This window comes from Geotrypetes seraphini, chromosome 11 (assembly GCF_902459505.1).
Source record: "Geotrypetes seraphini chromosome 11, aGeoSer1.1, whole genome shotgun sequence".
NCBI lineage: Eukaryota > Metazoa > Chordata > Amphibia > Gymnophiona > Dermophiidae > Geotrypetes > Geotrypetes seraphini.
Genome location: NC_047094.1, coordinates 11522205 through 11542999, shown reverse-complemented (window position 1 = coordinate 11542999; position 20795 = coordinate 11522205). Strand labels below are relative to the sequence as shown.

The 20795-nt window shown below is 43.0% G+C and overlaps 2 protein-coding genes across 7 annotated transcripts in view; one reads left to right on the top strand and one right to left on the bottom strand.

Moving 5' to 3' along the window:
- PTCD1 (pentatricopeptide repeat domain 1) overlaps positions 1 to 20795 on the bottom strand; it is a 66498-nt gene that overhangs the window by 38051 nt on the left and 7652 nt on the right. Inside the window, exon 4 of the mRNA XM_033963854.1 lies at positions 13720 to 13831. Coding sequence (XP_033819745.1) covers positions 13720 to 13831 — 112 coding nt within the window. The remainder of the gene's footprint in view (positions 1 to 13719; positions 13832 to 20795) is intronic.
- On the top strand, positions 81 to 20512 carry CPSF4 (cleavage and polyadenylation specific factor 4). Of its 6 annotated transcripts, XR_004541077.1 has the most exons (9): positions 849 to 951; positions 4126 to 4176; positions 5534 to 5686; positions 9534 to 9629; positions 11283 to 11376; positions 11612 to 11684; positions 13656 to 13826; positions 13929 to 13994; positions 16375 to 17255. XR_004541077.1 is itself a non-coding variant. In XM_033963007.1 (8 exons), exons 1-8 carry the CDS (start codon positions 849 to 851, stop codon positions 16441 to 16443), a joined length of 807 nt encoding a protein of 268 aa, XP_033818898.1. In that variant the 5' UTR covers positions 81 to 848; the 3' UTR covers positions 16444 to 17255. The 6 variants fall into 6 exon arrangements, 5 of the variants coding, with proteins under 5 accessions (XP_033818898.1, XP_033818897.1, XP_033818899.1 ...); XM_033963007.1 differs by lacking the exon at positions 13929 to 13994 and having other exon boundaries at positions 81 to 951; positions 5537 to 5686; XM_033963006.1 differs by lacking the exon at positions 13929 to 13994 and having other exon boundaries at positions 81 to 951.

The window sequence follows — 20795 nt, the reverse complement described above, 5'->3', positions numbered from 1 at the left end:
TTCAATAAAATGTTATAACATAAAAACAAACAAAACATAATTAGAAAACCAGTCCCAGACTCTTTAAAACTCACCTTTAACTGCTAGAACGATTTAAGCCTATTTCCTGCTCACAGCCGAGGAAACTGCAATCTTCCAGGAAGGGCCTCGGACACAACATCACATCTTGTGCGTCCTATCAAAGCAAAACAGGAGCCAGCAAATGAGCAGCCACGTCTTTAAATCTCACCTTTCCACAGTGGAGGGACGGAGGGACTCACTCAGGACCAGATACTCCGAGCTGAGCTGCCCCCTCGCCCCGCCGGCTCTCGATTAGCCGCGCCTGGGTGTGTTTCCCGGCATTCCGCGGAGTGGCGCGCGCTTCTCAATCTCTCTCTCTCTCCTTCCCTGTTCGCACGCTCGCGGCCAGACGGCGCCATCCGGCTCTCGATTAGCCACGCCTGGGTGTGTTTCCCGGCATTCCGCGGGGTGGCGCGCGCTTCTCAATCTCTCTCTCTCTCCTTCCCTGTTCGCACGCTCGCGGCCAGACGGCGCCATCCGGCTCTCGATTAGCCACGCCTGGGTGTGTTTCCCGGCATTCCGCGGGGTGGCGCGTGCGTCTCAATCTCTTGCGCTCTCTTTCCTCACCTGTTCGCACGCTCGCGCCCGCCGGCTCTCGATTAGCCGCGCCTGGGTGATTCCCGGCAGGCCGCGGCTTCTGTTACTTTCTCTCTCTCTCTCTCTCTCTCTCTGTTCGATTAGCCGCGCCTGGCGAGGTCAGAGGTGAGGGGTGAGTCCCGGCATTCCGCGGGGCGCCTCAGCCTGCTCCTAGAGAGTCTGCATCCCTCTCCCCCACCCCCGCCGCCACCATGCAGGAGCTCATCGCTTGCGTGGACCACATCAGGTTCGACCTGGAGATGGCGGTGGAGCAGCAGCTGGGGGCGCTGCCGCTGCCCTTCCCCGGCATGGACAGTAAGTAGAGGCCGCTCCGGGACACCAACCCCCGGTGCCACATGGGCCAGCCAAGGGCTACCCCAGAGGAGGGACGTCAGGCAATCCCAGCTATCCGGCACTGTAAAAATAGTTCTGTCTCCCTTCCCACCTCGCTCTGTCATCCCCCTGTCCAGCATCTCTTCTTTCCGGGTTACTTTCTCTCTCCCCCCCCCCCTTTACCTGAAGCAGTACAACCGGTCCTGACAACTCCGCCCCCCCCCTTCACTCACCCAAAACTGTAGCGGCAGCCAGTGAGCGTAAGAAGTGCCGGTAAACAGGCAGCTTCTGGCCAGCCCCGGCAGGGCCTTTCTTCTGCCGCGTCGGAAGTGACGTGGCACAGGAAAGACCCTGCTGGAGCTGGCCAGAAGATGCCCGTTCTCATGTGCTTCCTCTACAGCTTTGGCTGAGGAAGTTATTGGGACCGGCTCTGCTGCTTTGGGAACAAAGGCAGCTGTCAGGAACGCTCTCCTGCTTTGGGAACGGAGAGAGGGGGCTGTCAGGAACGGCTCTGCTGCTTTGGGGAGGGAAGGGGCTGTCAGGAACAAACGGCTCTGCTGCTTCAAGAATGGAGGGAGGGAGAGAGGGGGCTTGTCAAGACCAGCTCTGCTGCTTTGGGAACAAAGGGAGCTGTCGGGAACGGCTCTGCTGCTTTGGGAACGGAGAGAGGGGGCTGTCAGGAACGGCTCTGCTGCTTTGGGGAGGGAAGGGGCTGTCAGGAACAAACGGCTCTGCTGCTTCAAGAATGGAGGGAGGGAGAGAGGGGGCTTGTCAAGACCAGCTCTGCTGCTTTGGGAACAAAGGGAGCTGTCGGGAACGGCTCTGCTGCTTTGGGAACGGAGAGAGGGGGCTTGTCAAGACTGGCTCTGCTGCTTTGGGGAGGGAAGGGGCTGTCAGGAATGGCTCTGCTGCTTTGGGAACGGAGAGAGGGGGCTGTCAGGAACGGCTCTCTTGCTTTGGGAACGGAGAGAGGGGGCTGTCAGGAACGGCTCTGCTGCTTTGGGAAGGGAAGGTGCTGTCAGGAACTAATGGCTCTGCTGCTTCAGGAATGGAGGAAGGGAAAGAGGGGGCTTGTCAAGACCAGCTCTGCTGCTTTGGGAACAAAGGGAGCTGTCGGGAGCGGCTCTGCTGCTTTGGGAACGGAGAGAGGGGGCTTGTCAAGACTGGCTCTGCTGCTTCAGGGAGGAAAGGGGCTGTCAGGAATGGCTCTGCTGCTTTGGGGACGGAGAGAGGGGGCTGTCAGGAATGGCTCTGCTGCTTCGGGAAGGGAAGGTGCTGTTAGGAACGAATGGCTCTGCTGCTTCAGGAATGGAGAGAGGGAGAGAGGGGGCTTGTCAAGATCGGTTCTGCTGCTTTGGGAACAAAGGGAGCTATCAGGAACGGCTCTGCTGCTTCAGAGAGGGAGGGAAGGGGCTGTCAGGAATGGCTCTGCTGCTTCGGAAACTGAGTGAGGGGACTATCAAGACGGCTATGCTGCTTCGGGGACAGAGGGAGGGAGGTAGGGAGTTTCGGGACTGGCTCCACTGCTTTGTGAACAGAGAGAGGGAGGGGGTTGGGACTGACTCTACTGTTTTGTGGAAGGAGGGAGAAGGTTGTCAGGACTGACTAGTGCTTTTTGAACAGAGGGAGGGAGTTGTCAGGACCAGCTCTAATGCTTTGTGAACAGAGGGAGGGCAGGAGGGGGGGGGGTTGTTAGAATTGGCTGCTTCGGGAACAGAGGGAGATTTAGGCTGTTGCTGATGCCTCTGGGGCTGAAGGAAGGGAAGGAGAGGATTGTTGGGTCAGGAGCCTCACTTTGGATGTTGTCGGAGGAGTGCGGGAGACTTTTTTTTGCCAGTTGGTTGAGAGTGCCAGTTATTTGAATACTGGTTTACTGAGAATCTACTATATTTCTTCAAGGAGAGTGATGGATGCCTGGAATGTCCTCCTGGTGGAGGCAAAAACAGCGACTGAGTTCAAAAATGTGTGGGATAGATACAAAGGATCCCTAACTAGAAAGAGGATAATATTGATACAAAATCTGAGAGATCAACTATAACTTAATTTATGATGTGCAGGAGCGGTGCCTAAATCAAAGCCCTTCATGTTTCATGTGTTTCTAAAGATTTAAAACTGAGAGTTCATTTGTCAAATCATTACTTTTTAAAGGAAAGGCCTGCAAAGAAAATATAGTGCATTATGGTGAAACCAGGAGTTGATATGATGGCAGCAGGGCTAGGTCACAGAGCAGCAAAAGCAGACTTATTGAATACATGAAATTTGGTGATGAATAGAGAGCAATGTTTAGGGAGCTACCAAATTTACATCACTGTTAGTATTAACATTCGCATAGCATACATTAGATTAATTTCTATATCCTACAGAAGGGCTCAACCAACATTTTATTTAAAACAATGTAGTTATTACTTCATTAATAAAGAACATATGAATGAAAAAATTTATTTGATCCAAGTAAATGTTGATGTTTACTATCATAAAGCATATATATATATATACACAGTCATGTGAAAAAATTAGGACACCCCATGAAATATTCAATTCTTTCTTAAGAAATGTTAACATATCGATGTCAATTATTTTTTTAATCCCACTTAAAGTGGCTCAAATCACATACTGATGTATCACATCAGGTGCACATGATAAGAACATCGTTACTCAGCATTTTGAAGGAGGGCTGCCCTACTTAAACCTCAGACATTTAGTTTGGTGTGCTCATGACTGCTGCAGTGAGAGTGAACACCATGGTGAGATCAAAAGAACTGTCTGAGGTCCTCAGAAGATTGTAGCAGTTTATAAGTCTGGTAAGGGATTTAAAAAAGATCTCAAAAGAATTTGACATTAGCCATCCACGGTCTGGAAAATAGTGTACAAGTGGAGGACTTTTCAAAGAACTGCCAACATGCCCCCTTTTATCAAGCTGAGCAGAGTGAGCTAAATGCCAAGCTTCCCATATGAATAGAATAGACAGCTTGGCATCTAGCTTGCGCTGCATTGCAGTGCAGCTTGATAAAAAGTAGGGGGCTAGATTTTAAATAGATATATTCTGGGTTCAGTAAACTGGGCTGAGATTTTGTGCTTAATCTGTTTGGTGTTCTCATGCTGAATCTGTTAACCAAGTGGTTAAAGCTATATTTATTTTGTGCCTTCTTTCTTCAGAATCAGGAGCTGCAGTCTGTGAATTCTTTTTAAAATCGGCATGTGTTAAAGGTAAGAAAAATCCCAGTAGCATAAAAGAATATAGCAGATTCCATATTTTTAAAAAATGAGAATAAAACTTCATATTGCATTGTTTAAACTAAATACTGAAAATGGATGGCTTCAGAAAAGAATAATGAAATACTAAGGGACATTTGAGGATTGTTGCTGGACCCTGATATATATATATATTTAAATCATAATTAGACTTTGCACTTCTCAGTCCCCCTTTACCACGTGCATATTTTTTACCATTTTAATTATATTGCTCTGTAAATCATTATTAAAAAGAGAGTTACTACTATTACAGTATGTGGAAGCTTTCCTTTGAAACTTTTCTAGTAAGCATATTTGATAAGAAATCTGAATTGCACGTATTGCACCTTATTAAGTGGGGATGGATAATACATAACGTCGATGAGGGTTTTTTTTGTTGTTTTTTTAAATGTTTTATTTATAATTTTAACATAACACCAATATACTAAAACAAACAATAAGAATACAGCTGCATTACTTACATGGCAAACAAAGACTAGAGCAATATTCTGAAAGATATTAAAATGGAATACAATCAATTCTAGAAGAAAAGAACAAAAAAACAAAAAAAATGTAACCCCCCCAATCTCAGATTTGCCCCTCCCACAGCTCACAATAGATCATCAAACAAACCCAGGACTTCGTTGAGTTTTTGACATAACTTAAGTGGATTAAATTATTATGTGATTAGGATATAAGAATGCATTTTGTAACTGTTCTGTCCTCAAACTATTTTGAATGTTTTAACTGTTAACTGCTTAGTTATAGGTGGTCTAGAAATAGTGTTCCCCCGCGAATCACAGACTGACTCATTCGTGGTCTGCTCCAACCACCTCTTCCTGTAGTAAAGTCAGGCTACACCAATCAGGAGCTGTGTGTCAAAGCAGCTCCTGATTGGTGTAGCCCAACTTTACTACAGGAAGAAGAGGTCGGAGCAGACCGCAAATTATTTTCTTCACCCACCAGCACTCTAGCTGCCCTCTCCTGCCTGCCTCCCCTGCCTTTTGCCAGGTGAAAAACTGCATTTGCGGTTTTTTGAAATTCACGGGGGTTTCTGGAACGGAATACCCGCGAATTTCGGGGGAGTACTGTAAATAATAAATTACTTATTTCTATAATGCTATTCGATGTACACAGTGCTATATACATTATATATGGGTACTTTCTGTATCCCTAGTGTATCCTTCATCTAAGGTGTTTTTGGTATGAATAAAACAGCCTGGAAAATTATTGTGCATGGATCATCCTTCTGATCATACAATGGATTCTTTTCTCTCTCTCTCTCTCTCTCTCTCTCTTTCTCTCTCTCTCTCTCTTTTCTCTTATTTTACAGCAGGGATGTGCCCTTTTCGGCACATCAGTGGCGAAAAGACCGTTGTTTGCAAGCACTGGCTACGAGGACTGTGCAAGAAAGGAGACCAGTGTGAATTCCTCCACGAATATGACATGACCAAAATGCCGGAGTGCTACTTTTACTCCAAATTTGGTAAAGTGGCATGCGCCTTGGGCTTGCTGCTGTGTGGACTGTCACCTGGGGCTTTCCTGTCTATAAATGAACAAGGGCCGGGCCTTTCTGATTGCTGCTGCTTTTCACCTAAAATATAATTCTGGCTCCTGTTTTGCATTGCCTCCATGAAAAACCAAGAGTGAAAATGACCAGTTAGGTTTTCAAGAAATAGGCAGATTTTTCTTTTTCATCTTTGTTTAGCCAGCCTTTTGTGACATTTTCTTTTCTTTCTTTGTTGTTGAAGGGCATCTGAAATGATAAAAGGGGTGCAACAGTTCTCCTGCGGAGAAAGATTAATTAGGGCTGTTCTGTTTTGGAGAAGTGATGGCTGATGGGAAATATGATGATAGCGGTTTCTAAAATCCTGAGCGGAGTGGAACAGTTGAATGCAAATCGATTGTTTACTCTGTCAAAAAATACAAAACTAGGGAACACTCCGTGAAGTTACTAAATAGCACATTTAAAACAATTGCTGAAAATAGTTTTTGTAGTCAAGTCGCTTGTGTAGAGGATGTGGTAAAAGCAGTTGTCCGAATCTTTTATTAAAACCAGCTTTGCTAAGCTTCTGCAGATAAAGTCTATAGCATACAATGTTATTCATCAGCATGGAAGCAACATGGGACCTGGGTTGGTCACTGTTGGAAACAGGATCCTGGGCTTGATGGACTATTGGTCTGACCCGGTATGGTTATTTTTATATGAACCAAATATAGGACAATCAAACCATTATGACATCACTGGTGAGTTTGACTCTTAGGCATTGGTGGAATGAGGCATTATGACATCACAATCTCAGCTCTGGAATGTTGCTACTATTTGAGTTTCTGCCAAGTACTTGGGACCTGGGCTGGTCACTTTTGGAAACAGGATACTGGGCTTGATGGACCTATGATTTGACCCAGTTTGGCAGTTCTTAGTGTGTAGTTATATTTTACTAGACAGTTTAAGAGAAACCATCTTCATATTTTGCCTTGTGATTCCAGCATAACTTATGCAGACATAGTTATATAAGACAAATAGTGATGAGTGTGGACATGGAGACACAGCTGTAGAGGTGGATTTTCGAAAGGACCTACAGATCAGAACTGAGATACCCACGTTGGGATATCTCAAGTTCCGCTAGCATTTAAGAATAGGAGCTTAGTTTTGAATACATGGAGATGGGCCTTTATTCACTGGTTACTTGTGGCAGGAACATCCATTTTAGAACTACAGTAAAACCTTGGATTGCAAGACAAGCAAAACATTTTATTAAATTTTAAGTTGATAAACAAGCAGTGTCTTGCAAGACAAGTATATATAGTATACTGTATACACATCGTATCATCACAATTGAGCCGATGGTTCTCTCTCTGACACTTTGGGAGTGTAGTGACTGTTGTAAACAAGTGATGTCTTCCAATACGAGTACATACAGAATTTTGTATTAAGGTTTTTGGGTTGTGGTACGAATTGTCTGAGTTTCCATTATTTCTTGTGGGGAAATTTGCTTTGATATACGAGTGTTTTGGATTGCATGCTTCTGGAACGAATTATGCTCGCAAACCAAAGTTTTACTGTATAAACATCTAAGTTATTAGTAAGGGGGGTCAAAACAGATACATAAACATGTATGTCAGAACCCAATATACACATTTATGTCAGTTGTAGAAACATAAATACCGTATTTGCCGGCGTATAAGACGACTTTTCAGTACCTTAAAATCCTCCCCAAAGTCGGGGGTCGTCTTATACGCCGGGTACTGTTTACATGCCCTAACATCTCCTTCCTTACCTCCATACGGTGCTTATGGTACTAGTAAACCTGCCGGGACATCAGCGGGGCCATGGCGGGACATCAGTGTGACAAGGGTGCCAGCTCCTTCATCCTGCGCAGCGGGAAGCAGCGGCGCTCTGGCCCCACCCCTTTTCTCTTTACTACGTCTCTCGCACATGCGGCCGTGTGTGGAGTCTAGCCCTTAAGGAAGTTGCGGGGGCGAACAGGAGGCTTTTGAAGGCTTTTAAAGGGAAACTGTCATGCCAGCAAATTTGCTAGGGACTTGCCCGGCACTTGCTCTCTCCCTCTATGTGTTATCTTCCTTCTATCATTGACAGTTTCAGTTTGGTTAACAGTTTAGAAAACAAATAGCATGGCAGCTCCCATGGGTTTATTGTTCTATTCAGCTTTAGTGAATTAATTAAAATTGTTGAAATAAATTCTGATGTTCTTAAGTTTTATTTGTTGTGCAGAAGGTGTGCGGAAGAAGGGGTAGTCTTATATGGCGAGTATATAACAAACTCTATATTTTAACTGTAAAAGTTGGGGGGTCGTCTTATACGCCCAGTCGTCTTATACGCCGGCAAATACGGTATTTATTTTTCCTAAGCAGTTGCAAGGTCTGATATATCGCGCAAGTTTCACATTTGGGGTGGGGGCACGCATCAACCACTGGGGGAGATTACAGGGGCGATCTCCCCAATCCCTTCAGTGGAGTGCCACGCAATATGAGTACTTGTCTGGAACCTAGATGTTCCAGGAATACATACTTATTTTTTAGGCCTGCTTTGCACTACCCAAAAGATGCCCAGACTAAGCCCCCCCCCCTTGCGCTTTGCATATTTAAAAATTTTAGATGTGTATATTCCTGTTGTGAAAAATCAGGGTTTGTGCAATATAAACATCTAAATACTGGTTTATTCATGCCTAAAATGGTATAGAACTTCTAAAAAAAAAAAAGCACCTAAGTGTTCTTGAGGGTCTTGTCCGTGTTCTGTAAACTCAGACCATATGTGTGTATTTTCCTGTGTTAAACCTATACATGGAAGGGGTAAGGTGTTAGGCTTACATGGGGTACAGATTTATCTGGGATCATCTCTTGCTGAAACAAAATTCTAATTAGGATTTCTATTCTTAGGTTTATAAGTTGTAAATTTAGGTGTTTATTTCCCAACTAATTAGGAGATTTGAGAGGGTAAGTCGGTGTTTTTTCATACTGCAGGTGCTGTTGTTGGATTCATCTTCCGGTAAAATTAAATATTTGCAGTTGGTGTGGTGAAAGCTTAAAAGCCAAGTGGGGAAATTCAGCCCAGGCAAGGGGATGAGAAGAAGAGTTCAAGGGGGGTTTGCTTCTTTTTGCACCAAGGATATTGTATTGGTGTTCGTTAGTTAAAACCTATAATCAGAAGAGGTATTTTTTAAGTTCATATGAATTTATCTGCTACACTTATTGTAACATGCAAAAATGAATAAAGAATTTAAAACAGAAGAGGTAATTACAACAACAGGTCATCAATATTGAAACTGCCTCTGGTAAAAGGAGCCCCCATGTGGTGATACCCAGAGCAGAACTGCAGATTTTCAGTTGATCATTAAAGTACTTAGAATTCTGGTTCTTTCATTCCAGTTACTGCAGGGGTGTCAAAGCCCCCCCTGGAGGGCCGCCATCCAGTCGGGTTTTCAGGATTTCCCCAATGAATATGCATGAGATCTATTAGCATACAATGAAAGCAGTACATGCAAATAGATCTCATGCATATTCACTGGGGAAATCCTGAAAACCTAACTGGATTGCAGCCCTCGAGGAGGGACTTTGATACCCCTGCAGTAACTGGAAAGCCTAGTCCAGGTATCAGGAGGACCTCGAGGGCTCACATGGTACTCTTCGCCTGTGTAGATTTCAGAATCCTGCAAAGTGCCCAGGTGCAAACCTAGGTACTAAGGGATAGATATATGGGAGACTGGCCCAGCATTACAGTACGTAACTGTCCTTTCTAGACCTTGATCCCTTTCTAGTATTCATACTTATTCTCCTGTCTCCTAATTGACTTATTTTTGACTGTCCCACAGGAGAATGTAGTAACAAAGAGTGCCCGTTTTTACATATCGACCCAGAATCTAAGATTAAGGACTGCCCTTGGTATGACAGAGGTTTCTGTAAACATGGTAAGTCTGCTGATTGGAGCAAAACTGCTGGGTACAGGCCATGCTCAAAAGATATGGTATACGGGACTAGGAACAGACCCCCCCCCCTTGGGTTTAAGCCATTCTGATACAAGATAAGGGATTTGGAACAGACCTGCCTAGCATAGGTCATTCAATAAGGGATTTAGAACAGTTCCGCCAGACACAGTCATTCCTGAGAGATATGGGATAAGGAATTTGAGGAGTCCTAAGTTTCCAGTAGAGGGGAACCAGAGTATCCTGATCAAAGAAACACGTGTGTAGTTATAGAATTGCCCTTAAACTGTGTATCGTTATGTGGGAAGCAATAATAGGGTGTCTGCACTTGTTACATAAGAGCTTAAGTGTACACTTCCACATAAGCAGAAAAGATGCTCAAGGGTGTGCATAAGTAGCTGAGCAAGTTAATGCAATGAGGACATTCACACACACGAGTGGATTATGGGTGGAGCTGCCACTTACATGTACAGCTTGCAGATTATATAGTAAGTTAAAGGCACCCTTGGTCATCTGTTTCACTGGGTCTATGGCTGGTGTAACTGTGAGAATCGAAATACAGTAAACCCCCACGAAGTCATGGTTCGCAAATCGCAGACTCAGTAATTTGCAGTATGTTCCGACCGCCTCTTCCTGGTCCTAAAGTCATGGTTACACCAATCGGGAGCTGCTTTGACACGCTATCATGGCTTTGGTACCAGGTGGAGGCGGTCGGAAAATGTGCCCGGCTTTGTAAGTACATTTTAAGCGCCCCAGCTGCCCTCTCCTGCCTTCGATCAGCTGAAAAACCGTATTTGCGGTTTTTCGAAATTCTTGGGTGTTCGGAATCCTCGTGAATTTCGGGGGAGTACTGTATATGGTGTGCCAATACAGGGTTAAGTTGGCATTCAGTAACAGAATCTGGACAGCCAGCCAGGGGCCTTCACTGCGTGTCATCAAAGTACTTATATGGAGGCACTCATTCATAGACTTGTCCCCTTTGTGTGATAATTTCAGAAAGGACAGTAAGAACCATGAGATATAGTTTCTGCTCTTCTAGGTGTTTCTCCATACTTCTTCTTTAAAAGCTGCAGACTGTGATGTGTGGTCAGGGGATTCGTCCCACCCCCTAAAGGCCCTGAGGGTACTACTCTGAATTTAATTGGTTGAGATGGCAACAGGCAGATGTTGCTCAGCCAATCAAATTCAGATCAGTACTATCAGGGTCTTCGGGGGAGTTCAGAGAATCCCCAGCCTTTAGAGCTCTGCTTTTTGTTTTTGTTTGACTGGTTGAGCCAGGCTGCCTACTGAACAAATCAAGCTGCATCGTGCAAAAAGTAAACAAAATAAAAACAAGATGGGAATCCCCTGAAAGCCCTTATCGCATGCCACCGAGTCTGTTTCATCTGATAGCCACCTTCTCTCTTTCCCCACTTAGAAAAAAGTGAATTGTGCTTTGAAAGATAATTTTTAGGACTAGGTGAGGAAGTTAGTTCTGTTTCCTTTTCAGGAAACTGGACCGCTACCATTTGCAGTCTCCCTTTTCAAGGCCCTGATTGAGAAAGCAGATTTTTTTAGACTTCTTCTCACCTTGAGAACAACATCCATGAGTATTCCTGTTTTATTCACTCTCTTGTACTTGTGAACCCTGTATTGTAGGTCCCCTCTGCAGACACCGGCACACTCGAAGAGTCATCTGTGTCAATTATCTTGTGGGATTCTGTCTGGAAGGGCCGACTTGTAAATTCATGCAGTGAGTAACTTCGGGGTTTGTTCTCCCACTACCTTTCATATTGTGATGCGAGACAGTGGTTACCGTATGTAGGTGGTAATTATTTAGATAATATAGAGTCTATTTTCTTAAGCATGTGGCATCTTGAGGAATATTTCACTATATCCTTATGATACTGCCCTCACCCTTGCCCTTAACTCTGATTATTTTATCTTTTAATTCAATAGTGGTTTTTATTTTTCTCTGTGTCAACTAGCCCTCGATTTGAGCTGCCAATGGGAACCACTGAGCAACCACCTCTGCCTCTGCAAACACCGATTCCACCAAAGGTACTGTACCACGCTTCCTTTCCTTCCCTCGTCACATGAAACTCAAGAGAGACTATTTCTTTTGCAGCCTATGACAAAGTGTACACACCTGAATTGATGTTGAAATATTTAGGTTTATCCTGACTCGCAGACAACCATCACACAAAGGTTGATAAACAAGCAACAGTTAAAGAAGTAGAAAGAGCTGTTCCTTAGCACACTTACCAGGCCAGTCTAGAAAGAAAGTAATTCCAAGTGATCATTGTGTAGCAACGGAATCATAACATAACAAAACTCGCTTTTATACTGCAAAACCGTTAAGTTCTCTGCAGTTCACAGAAAGACAAAAATGTATCCAAAGTGAACTTTCCTAATTTCCAAAGGATTTGATAAAAAGATATATTTTTAAAGAATTTCAGAACTGGTGATAGGTATCAGAGGACATGGTTAAATGATTCAAATCTTTGTCCCATAATGCTGTTTGAAAAGGTGCTGATGAAATCTTTTAAATTTACATCTCTTGGCTGACGGAAAAGTAAATTAACGCATACTGGTAGGAGGGGATAGCACCGACTTCTTCAGAATGGTCATTAAATAGGTTGCACCGGATATTACCGTAAATATTTGAATATAAGTCGATCCGGTGGTGTAGTGGAAGACCGTGACAGGAGGGATGTCTCCCGTTCCAGACGACTAACTTTTTTAATATCCCCCCTCCCCCGCGTACCTTTTTTCGCCGTTTTTAATCCCTGGTGGTCCAGCGGTATATGGGGCAGGAGCGATCTTTCCACGTTCCTGCCTCGCGCTGAGCCTCTCCCTGGATGTCTGCCTCTGATTTCACGGCCAGTGGTGCACCTGACAGGACCGAGCTTTTTGTGCTCCCTGCCCAGTCCCGCACTTAGCAATCTAATTTTGAAACATAATTGAGGACCTGTCTGGATGTAATGCAATACGTCATAGGTCAGAGGTACAATTTCCAGAAAACTGACTGTTTATCAAAGTGTATTAACTTCTCTAACATGCACATTCAAGGTTTCCAACGAGATCGTGCATTCACCCTCCCAGAGAAAAATGAACCAGTGTTTTATTGTGCCAAAGAAAATGGGGCTTGGCCATTCCAAACTTTAAAAAAAAAAAAAAAGCATTATAAAATGTTTTCTATAAATGAAAATCCTGGTTTCTGAAGCGAACATTGAAGCGTATTTTCAAAGCACTTAGACTTAACAAAGTTACATAGTAACCGATGGAACTTTGTAAGTCTAAGGCGACAGCAGTTTCTAGTGTGGGGAGCTGCGCTGCTCCCAATGCTCATTGAGTTCCTATGAGCGTCGGGAGTAGCGCAGCTCCCCACACTAGAAATTGCTATCACGGTTTCATAAAAGGAGGCCTTAGACTTACAAAGTTCCTAAACTAAACTAAACCTTAAGTTTATATACCGCATCCTCTCCATAATGATAGAGCTCGGCACGGTTTGCAAGAGTTTAATAAAGGAAGGAGTAGCATAGAGGAGTTGGATGTTGAGTCCAGGGGGGAAGAGAACATTATAATTTTGTGAAGAGCCCAGATTTCAGGTGCTTACGGAATAATTGGAAGGAGCCCAGATTCCATAGTGTGGCAGTAAGATTATTCCAGAGCTCTGTGATTCTGAAAAAAGAGAGATTTGCCCAGTTTTCCCGCATAGAGGATACCTTTTAGCGAGGGGAAGGATAGTTTAAGTTTTTGGGTGGGCCTAGTGGTGTCAGGGCTCGAGGAGTTCTAAGAAAGCGGGATTAGTGGAGGGAGGATGCCGTGTAGGATCTTAAAAGCTAGGTAGGCGCATTTGAAATGAACCCTGGAAGTTTGGACAGAAGTGGGGAAACATGATCGAATTTGCAAGGGGGTAAGTGCTTTGAAAATGAGCCCCGATGTCAGATAAGTTTCACTAAATGTATCCCTTGGATATTATTTTCTACTACCATTGTAATATTTGTTTTTGTGCGATTTTCTTTTTAGCAAAATAACAATCCGATATTACAGAGGTCATCCTCCCTAATCCAGTTAACAAATCCAAACTCACCTGTTAGCCTGCAAAGGACACCACAGGTTATAGGTGTGATGCCAGCCCAGACTAACAGTACTGGAGGCAGAGGGCCTCGGCCACTGGACCAGGTCACTTGTTATAAGGTAAGCTGGTAGAGCAGCAAAGATAACAGACCACAAATGTGAACACACAAGAGGTCTGAAATACTGATATTGTTTTTGGCTTTTGCCCCCAACTCTGCCAAGTTTTAGATCCCATTATGTCAGTCCATGCCAGCCAACTGCTTCTGAGGCATGTTCCAGATGTTCAAGGTTAGTGGTGTCCACCTGGGAACAGGTTAGATACTAGAAAGGACCTGATATCTCTTTTGGTCCTTTTTTTCTGGTATACGAGGGCGGTTTGAAAAGTTTGGTAAAAAATAATGTTAAATATATATATTTTTTAAAATTTGACAAAATCATATTTTTCCGACAGAGTGGAAAAACTGGAAACTCGCTGGACTAAGTGTTTAGCCCTCGATGGACACAATGTTGAGAAATATATATGTATTTTAATTTGTTTGACTTTGATTTTTTTTTTAACCTAACTTTTCAAATTGCCTTCGTACGTCGGGCATCAAAGTAATTTACAAACATAAATAAGAACATAAGAATAACCTTACTGGGTCAGACAAATGGTCCATCAAGCCCAGTTGCCCTTTCTCACGATGGCCAATCCAGGTCACTAGTACCTGGCCAAAACCCAAAGGATAGCAACATTCCATGCTACTGATCCAGGGCAAGCAGAGGCTTCCCCCATGTCTTTACAACAGACTATGAACTTTTCCTCCAGGAACTTGTCCAAACCTTTCTTAAAACCAGTTACATTATCCGCTCTTATCACATCCTCTGGCAACGTGTTCCAGAGCTTAACTATTCTCTGAGTGAAAAAATATTTCCTCCTATTGGTTTTAAAATCATTTCCCTGCAGTTTCATCGAGTGTCCCCTAGTCTTCTCTGAACCTTTTCTAGTGCCGCTATATTTTTCTTGAGATAAGGAGACAAGAATTGAACGCAATACTCCAGGTGAGGTCACACCATGGAGCGATACAAAGGCATTATAATATCTTTGGTCTTGTTAACCATCCTTTTTTTAATAATTCCTAGCATCGTTTGCTTTTTGACCGCCGCCGCACATTGGGCGGAAGGTTTCATCGTATTTTCTACAATGACACCCAGATCCCTTTCTTGGGCGCTATCCTCCAAGGTGGACCCTAGCAGCTGGTAACTGTAGTTGGGTTATTCTTCCCAAACTGCATTACTTTGCATTTGTCCACATTACATTTCATCTGCCACATGGACTCCCAGTCTTCCAATTTCCTATGGTCTGCCTGCAATGTTTCACAATCCGCATGCAGCTGACACTAAACTGTTCAATCACCTCATTCGTCATTTCAATTTCCAGATCGTATATAAATTAATTAAATAGCACCGGTCCAGTACAGATCCCTGTGGCACTCCAGTTTACCCTTCTCCATTGAGAAAAAATGACCGTTTAACCCTCCCCTCTGTTTTCTGTCTGAATCGGAGGTCATGTGTACTTCTCTATACTCATAGTTCTTTGTATGCTTTGAGAATGAGCCCCAAAGCATCAAACGGTTATGAGAGGTACAACATACTGTCACAATCAGGGACTCGGGGTATCTGCCTTCCCCTTCCATCAACAAAAAAAACCATCTTGCGAGATGTTTGTATGTGCACTTTGGAGTCATCCTTGCACCTTCCTGCATTCCTAGTCTTCAGGCATGTACTTGTGGGAAGAGACATTGTAAAGTGTGTCCTAGAAGGTGGTAGGGGCGGTGTGGATGGACTGATGGTATATGTGAACTGTAAACCTCATTGTCTGTCCCCACACTGATTCTGTTCGGTGCATTTTCTTATGCAGTACTACACACGTTGTTTTTTTTTATAAACCCAGGAACTGTACATTTTTTCCAGAAAATGGTGTACTGTATATATTCAAATATAAGATGAGATTTTTGGGCCCCCCCAAAATGGGTCAGCACCCATCCACCCCCTTCCTGGACTTGTTGCAGGCCTCCAGTGGGCCTGCCATATGATTTGTGGGCCGGAACAGGAGGGATCCCTCCCATCCCAGCCGACTCTCTTGACATTTTTTTTTTACCTCTCTCCCGTCTCCCCTCGTTTACCTTTTTGAATTCCTGGTGGTCCAGTAGTGTACTGGGCAGGAATGATCTTTCTGTGCTCCTGCCCCGCACTAAGCCTCTCTGAATGGCTGAGATTCAAAAAGGTACATGGGGGGAGGCAGGAGGAAGGTAAAAAAAATTGTCAGAGTTGATCCCTCCTGTCCTGGCCCAGCATTGGACCACCCGGTTATATGGTAGGCCCAGTGGAGGCCTGCAGGACAGCGGAAGAGAGGTGGGACAAGGTGTAGAGCCTGGCAAGGAGGGAGGGGAGCTGGATGGAAATCCTGGTGGGGCACATGAATATTAATCTCTCCCGGCTTATATTTGAGCCAACCTTTTTTCCTCTCTTTTTTGGGGGGAAGGGTATATTGACGTATTCAGATCATATTCGGGTATATACGGTAATTTTTTTTTTTTTTTAATTTGGTTCTAGTATTGTTACTCAAATTATATTGGTCAGTTTTGTAACCATGACTTAAATCTTTGTACTGTTTGTCTTTTTCCAGTGTGGTGAGAAAGGACATTATGCGAACAGATGTAGCAAAGGACATTTAGCTTTCCTCAGTGGACAGTGATAACCCAAACAGAGCTGGACAGCACACGAATAAGTGCTAAGATTGTTTTTTAAAAAAAAATTGGTTGGCACCTTGCCTAGGACTGGAGAACTTATTAACCCTGCTGTCATCTTCTTCAGCATCCTTTTTTTCTTTTAATTATTTTTAAGATGTGTTTGTTTTCTTTGTGTGTTGAGTTGCCTTCTTTCGTGGTTCCTGGCCAGTAGTGGGCATGGAAACAGATGTGCCAACTGCAGTACCGACCTTGCCCAGAAGTGATCTTTTTCTAAAACGTTTAATGTGCTTTTCTGCAGTTTCCTCCTGTTAGCCTTCGGTGAAGGACAAAGTGAAACCTGTACAGGGCATGTGACTTGAGCCCCACTGCTAACAGACGTTGCATTTACTCTCACCGGACCTTGCTAATGGCAGGCTCAGAGGAAAGGGTTTGGAAGGTGATTCCAGGAAATAATGTATTTCCTGGTTCATACCCTCTTTCTGGAAATATTTTGGTTGTTTTTCAGACGTTTACTTGCATTAGCCATCTTTTAATAATGCTGCTTTAACATAGATCATTTCATCTTTTCAAGTTTTGATATAGGACACCAAGGGAGAGATTGGTTTGCTCCTATAATGTAGTCACTGCTCATGGAGACTTACACTGTTTTGGCTGCAGAGAGATACAGAATAAAGAGCATGGTTTTTCCTGGTCATAGAAAAAGATTACAGCAGGTCAGAATCAACCAGTCCCATTTTTGTTTTTTAAACATACTTTTGAAGAAAAAAAAAAAAAAAAATCAGATTCATGAGCAGAGGTTAAAATGATGCCCTAGAACTCAACTGCAGAAGGGCAGTATTGGTCCAGTTACTCGACAGTACTTTTTATGGCTTTGGAATAAATTTTTTTTACATAAATTTGTTTGGAGTCATTTTAAGGAAAGAAGCTTGTTAAATGTAAGAAACTGGAGCAGAAAGGGGGAGCTGTGTGCTTTTCTGAACTAGGAACATACAGAGGTTGAAATGGTGGCGTATGGTACCAAACAAGTCCCAGAACACCTACATGTAAGGTGTATCAAAAGTGTGCACTGGTTACATTTCCCTATGTTATTTTTAACCCCCAAATACTGTTTTTCCCTATTGTGTTTTTAAACCCTGAAAAAAGTCCTAAAAATAAGCTGTTGGCCTGGTTTACCTCCCCCCCCCCTCTCCATGTACATACTTGGCTACCTGGTAATGTAATGTAATTTATTTCTTATATACCGCTACATCCGTTAGGTTCTAAGCGGTTTACAGAAAATATACATTAAGATTAGAAATAAGAAAGGTACTTGAAAAATTCCCTTACTGTCCCGAAGGCTCACAATCTAACTAAAGTACCTGGAGGGTAATAGAGAAGTGAAAAGTAGAGTTAGAGGAAAAATAAAAAATAAAATAAACATTTTAACAAGACAGCATTGATCTAAATACTTTGGAAGGTAGAAGAGAGGAGAGAAAGGAATAGAAGCAGAAGGGGGAGCCGTTGAACAGTAGAATTCTGGAGAAATTTAAATAATTGAAATATGGTATGTATAAAAGCCTCTTTGCATGTGTGTAGAATATGCTTTCTAAGTTATGTCCCTGTAACAGTAGCTACCCTCTGAGGATGTGCAATTTGGAAAGATTGTTACAAAAACACCATCTCTTGTACTAGCTTTTCATTTAGTCCCTTCTGGAGCAGTGGTTCTGAATCACTTAGGGTAGTTCTGGGATACTGACCCGTGCACTGGCTAGTGAATACTACTGCTGAGTGTGGGAAAGCTCAGGTTGTTACAAGAGGAAGAGCTCCAGCAAGCATAAAAGTCAGAAGAATGAAGGATGTCTTGAGTAATGACCCAACCCGGTCATGTTTTGACTAAATAATCTGCATCAAGGGTCCTCCAGACTTCTATGACCCAGACACAACAAAGCATTCGTCATTCCTTTCTCCTCTGAATTTCTATGGTGAGGTTTCCTCTCAGGGCAGATGGAATAATTGGTTCATAAATCAAAAATATTTTCCCATTACAAAACATTTTGGGTAAGATATGTAATGGTTAATTGCCACTCCAGCTACTTCCTCGCATGTGTTGCTGCTTAAAGAATAGTTTTTTTGCAAATCATTTTGAAGAGACATTCTCACTCCTCCTAAACTACAGGACATGCACATTTCCTAACATTTAACGTGACTGATAGCACATTTTTTCACAGCTTGACATCTGTGCATGATGTTAATCAAAATATTAGCACATTAATGTGATTAACACCCCCCTTTTTACAAAAGCACAGAAGAGGTTTCGCACGGAATGGTCTGTGCTACTCTGACACTCAAAGGAAGTCTACGTCTGTCGGAGCAGTGTATTCAGCGCTTTTGTAAAAAGGGTGTGTGTGTAAATCTTTAATGCCGATTTAAAAAAATTAATCACAATTAATGCAATTATCTGATCCTGTATGACGCCCCAATGTTTCTCCATTCTTGAAATGGCAATGCTAGCGACAGTGTGGTGTGTGTGCGCTTAATTGCCCGATCCAAGAAGTTACATTTGGGCTTGATGTAACTTCCTGGGGGTCAGGCAGAACCGATGCAGACACTATTTTCAGACTGGGAGAAGCAGCGATGACTTGTGTCTTTGCAAAATTAAGTAAGTGGCTGTTGTGTAGGCTAGGACTGGTGCTGTGATTGTTTTTAGCTTACCCCTAGGCCAGGGATAGGCAATTCTGGTCCTCGAGAGCTGGAGCCAGGTCAGGTTTTTAGGATCTCCACCATGAATATGTACAAGATGGATTTGCATGTCCTGCCTCCTTGAGATGCAAATCTCTCTCATACATATTTATTGTGGATATCCTGAAAACCTGACCTGGCTCCATCTCTCGAGGACCGGAATTGCCTACCCCTGCTGTATTGGGTTTAAAAAAAAATTTTCATAGTTGATTTCCAGTCTGGTCTAGTTTGTTACTTAAGGTCTCATTATGACAGACTCTTTCATCTATTCAAATAGAATATTGCAAACCAGACTGAAATGAAGCAGCACATTCACTTGGAAGGCTTTTTTCTATGCTGCCGAAAAAGCTTAATGAATTTTAAAGTCTCTAAGTGAACCTTAGCAACCTGCTTGAAAACTTGCTCAACATACGATTTTAACTAATAATTTCTGTTGTGTAGATTGGGCCTTTTCATTAGTATCTCAATTGTAAGTTACATTTGGGTACTGGATGTATTTTGCTTACAATCACTAATGGCTTGATGTAACTTCCTGTTTTTCAGGTCAGGCAGAGCCAGCAACAGCACGCATATGCTGTTTGTGTTTCTCATATTGTCTTTTAAAATATCTAACCTATTAATCATTACCGCACAATGCGATTAATCGCGATGAACATTTTTAATGTTCCTGCAGCCTTACAAAATATACATTGTGCTGATTTGAACACAGGAATATTTATTGGTCATGAACTCTGCCTTAATTTACAACACTACAAACACGAAAGACTTCCAAGGCTTCAGCCAGAGTAGAAAGATGGCTAAGGGACTTTCATTTTTCCCAGATCAGTGATACTTCCTCCAGCGATCATGCTCTGGAAAGAAATATGGAAAAAAATGTAAGTCAACCAGCTGCATGCTTTAATAAACAACAGAAGAATTTGCTAATGGCTGGTGCAAACTTAACATTTGGTTCTACTGTATGACACTTAATCTGTATTTTGAAACCTGAGGTGCCAGAAAACTCCAAATGGTGATCTTGGAACCCAGACAATAGTAGGATGCAGTAGCTCAAATTAAATTTACTTTGTGAACAAGCTTGTGTTATTGGAAATACATCTGTTTTTCTTCTCTGGTAAGGACTCAGTGGTCTTCCCTACTGACTCCTATTCGAGGCTAAAAGATGCCTATTTTGAGGTGTCTCCCCGTTGGCTAGCAGGGGCTACCGCTGGAGCAACTGCTGCTTTCTCTCCTTGGAGAACATCATCTTTTAGATTTAAATTACTTGATTTTAGAATCCTGGCTCAAGGTATAACTCAGGTAACCTCAGCTTTTTTCCTGCTCAGTGTAAGTTGGATTAATGAGGTCTTGTACTAAAGATTAGCTCATGTTATCTGCTATTAATATTTGATTTCTATGGGCCTTGCTGTAGATAAGGAATCTCTTATTAAAGAATAGCACATGTTAAATCAGAAGGAGTATCTAGCAGGAGTGGGATTTCAACCCTGGCTTCTCTAGATCTCGGCCCACTGCACTGCTCTAATTAATAGGACTACCGCCCAAAACAAATCCTAACCCAACTTTTTTTTTTAAAAACGATATGTGCAACATTTTGTCACATTTGTTCAAATGTACAAAGGATACTATTTCAGAGATCTTCAAT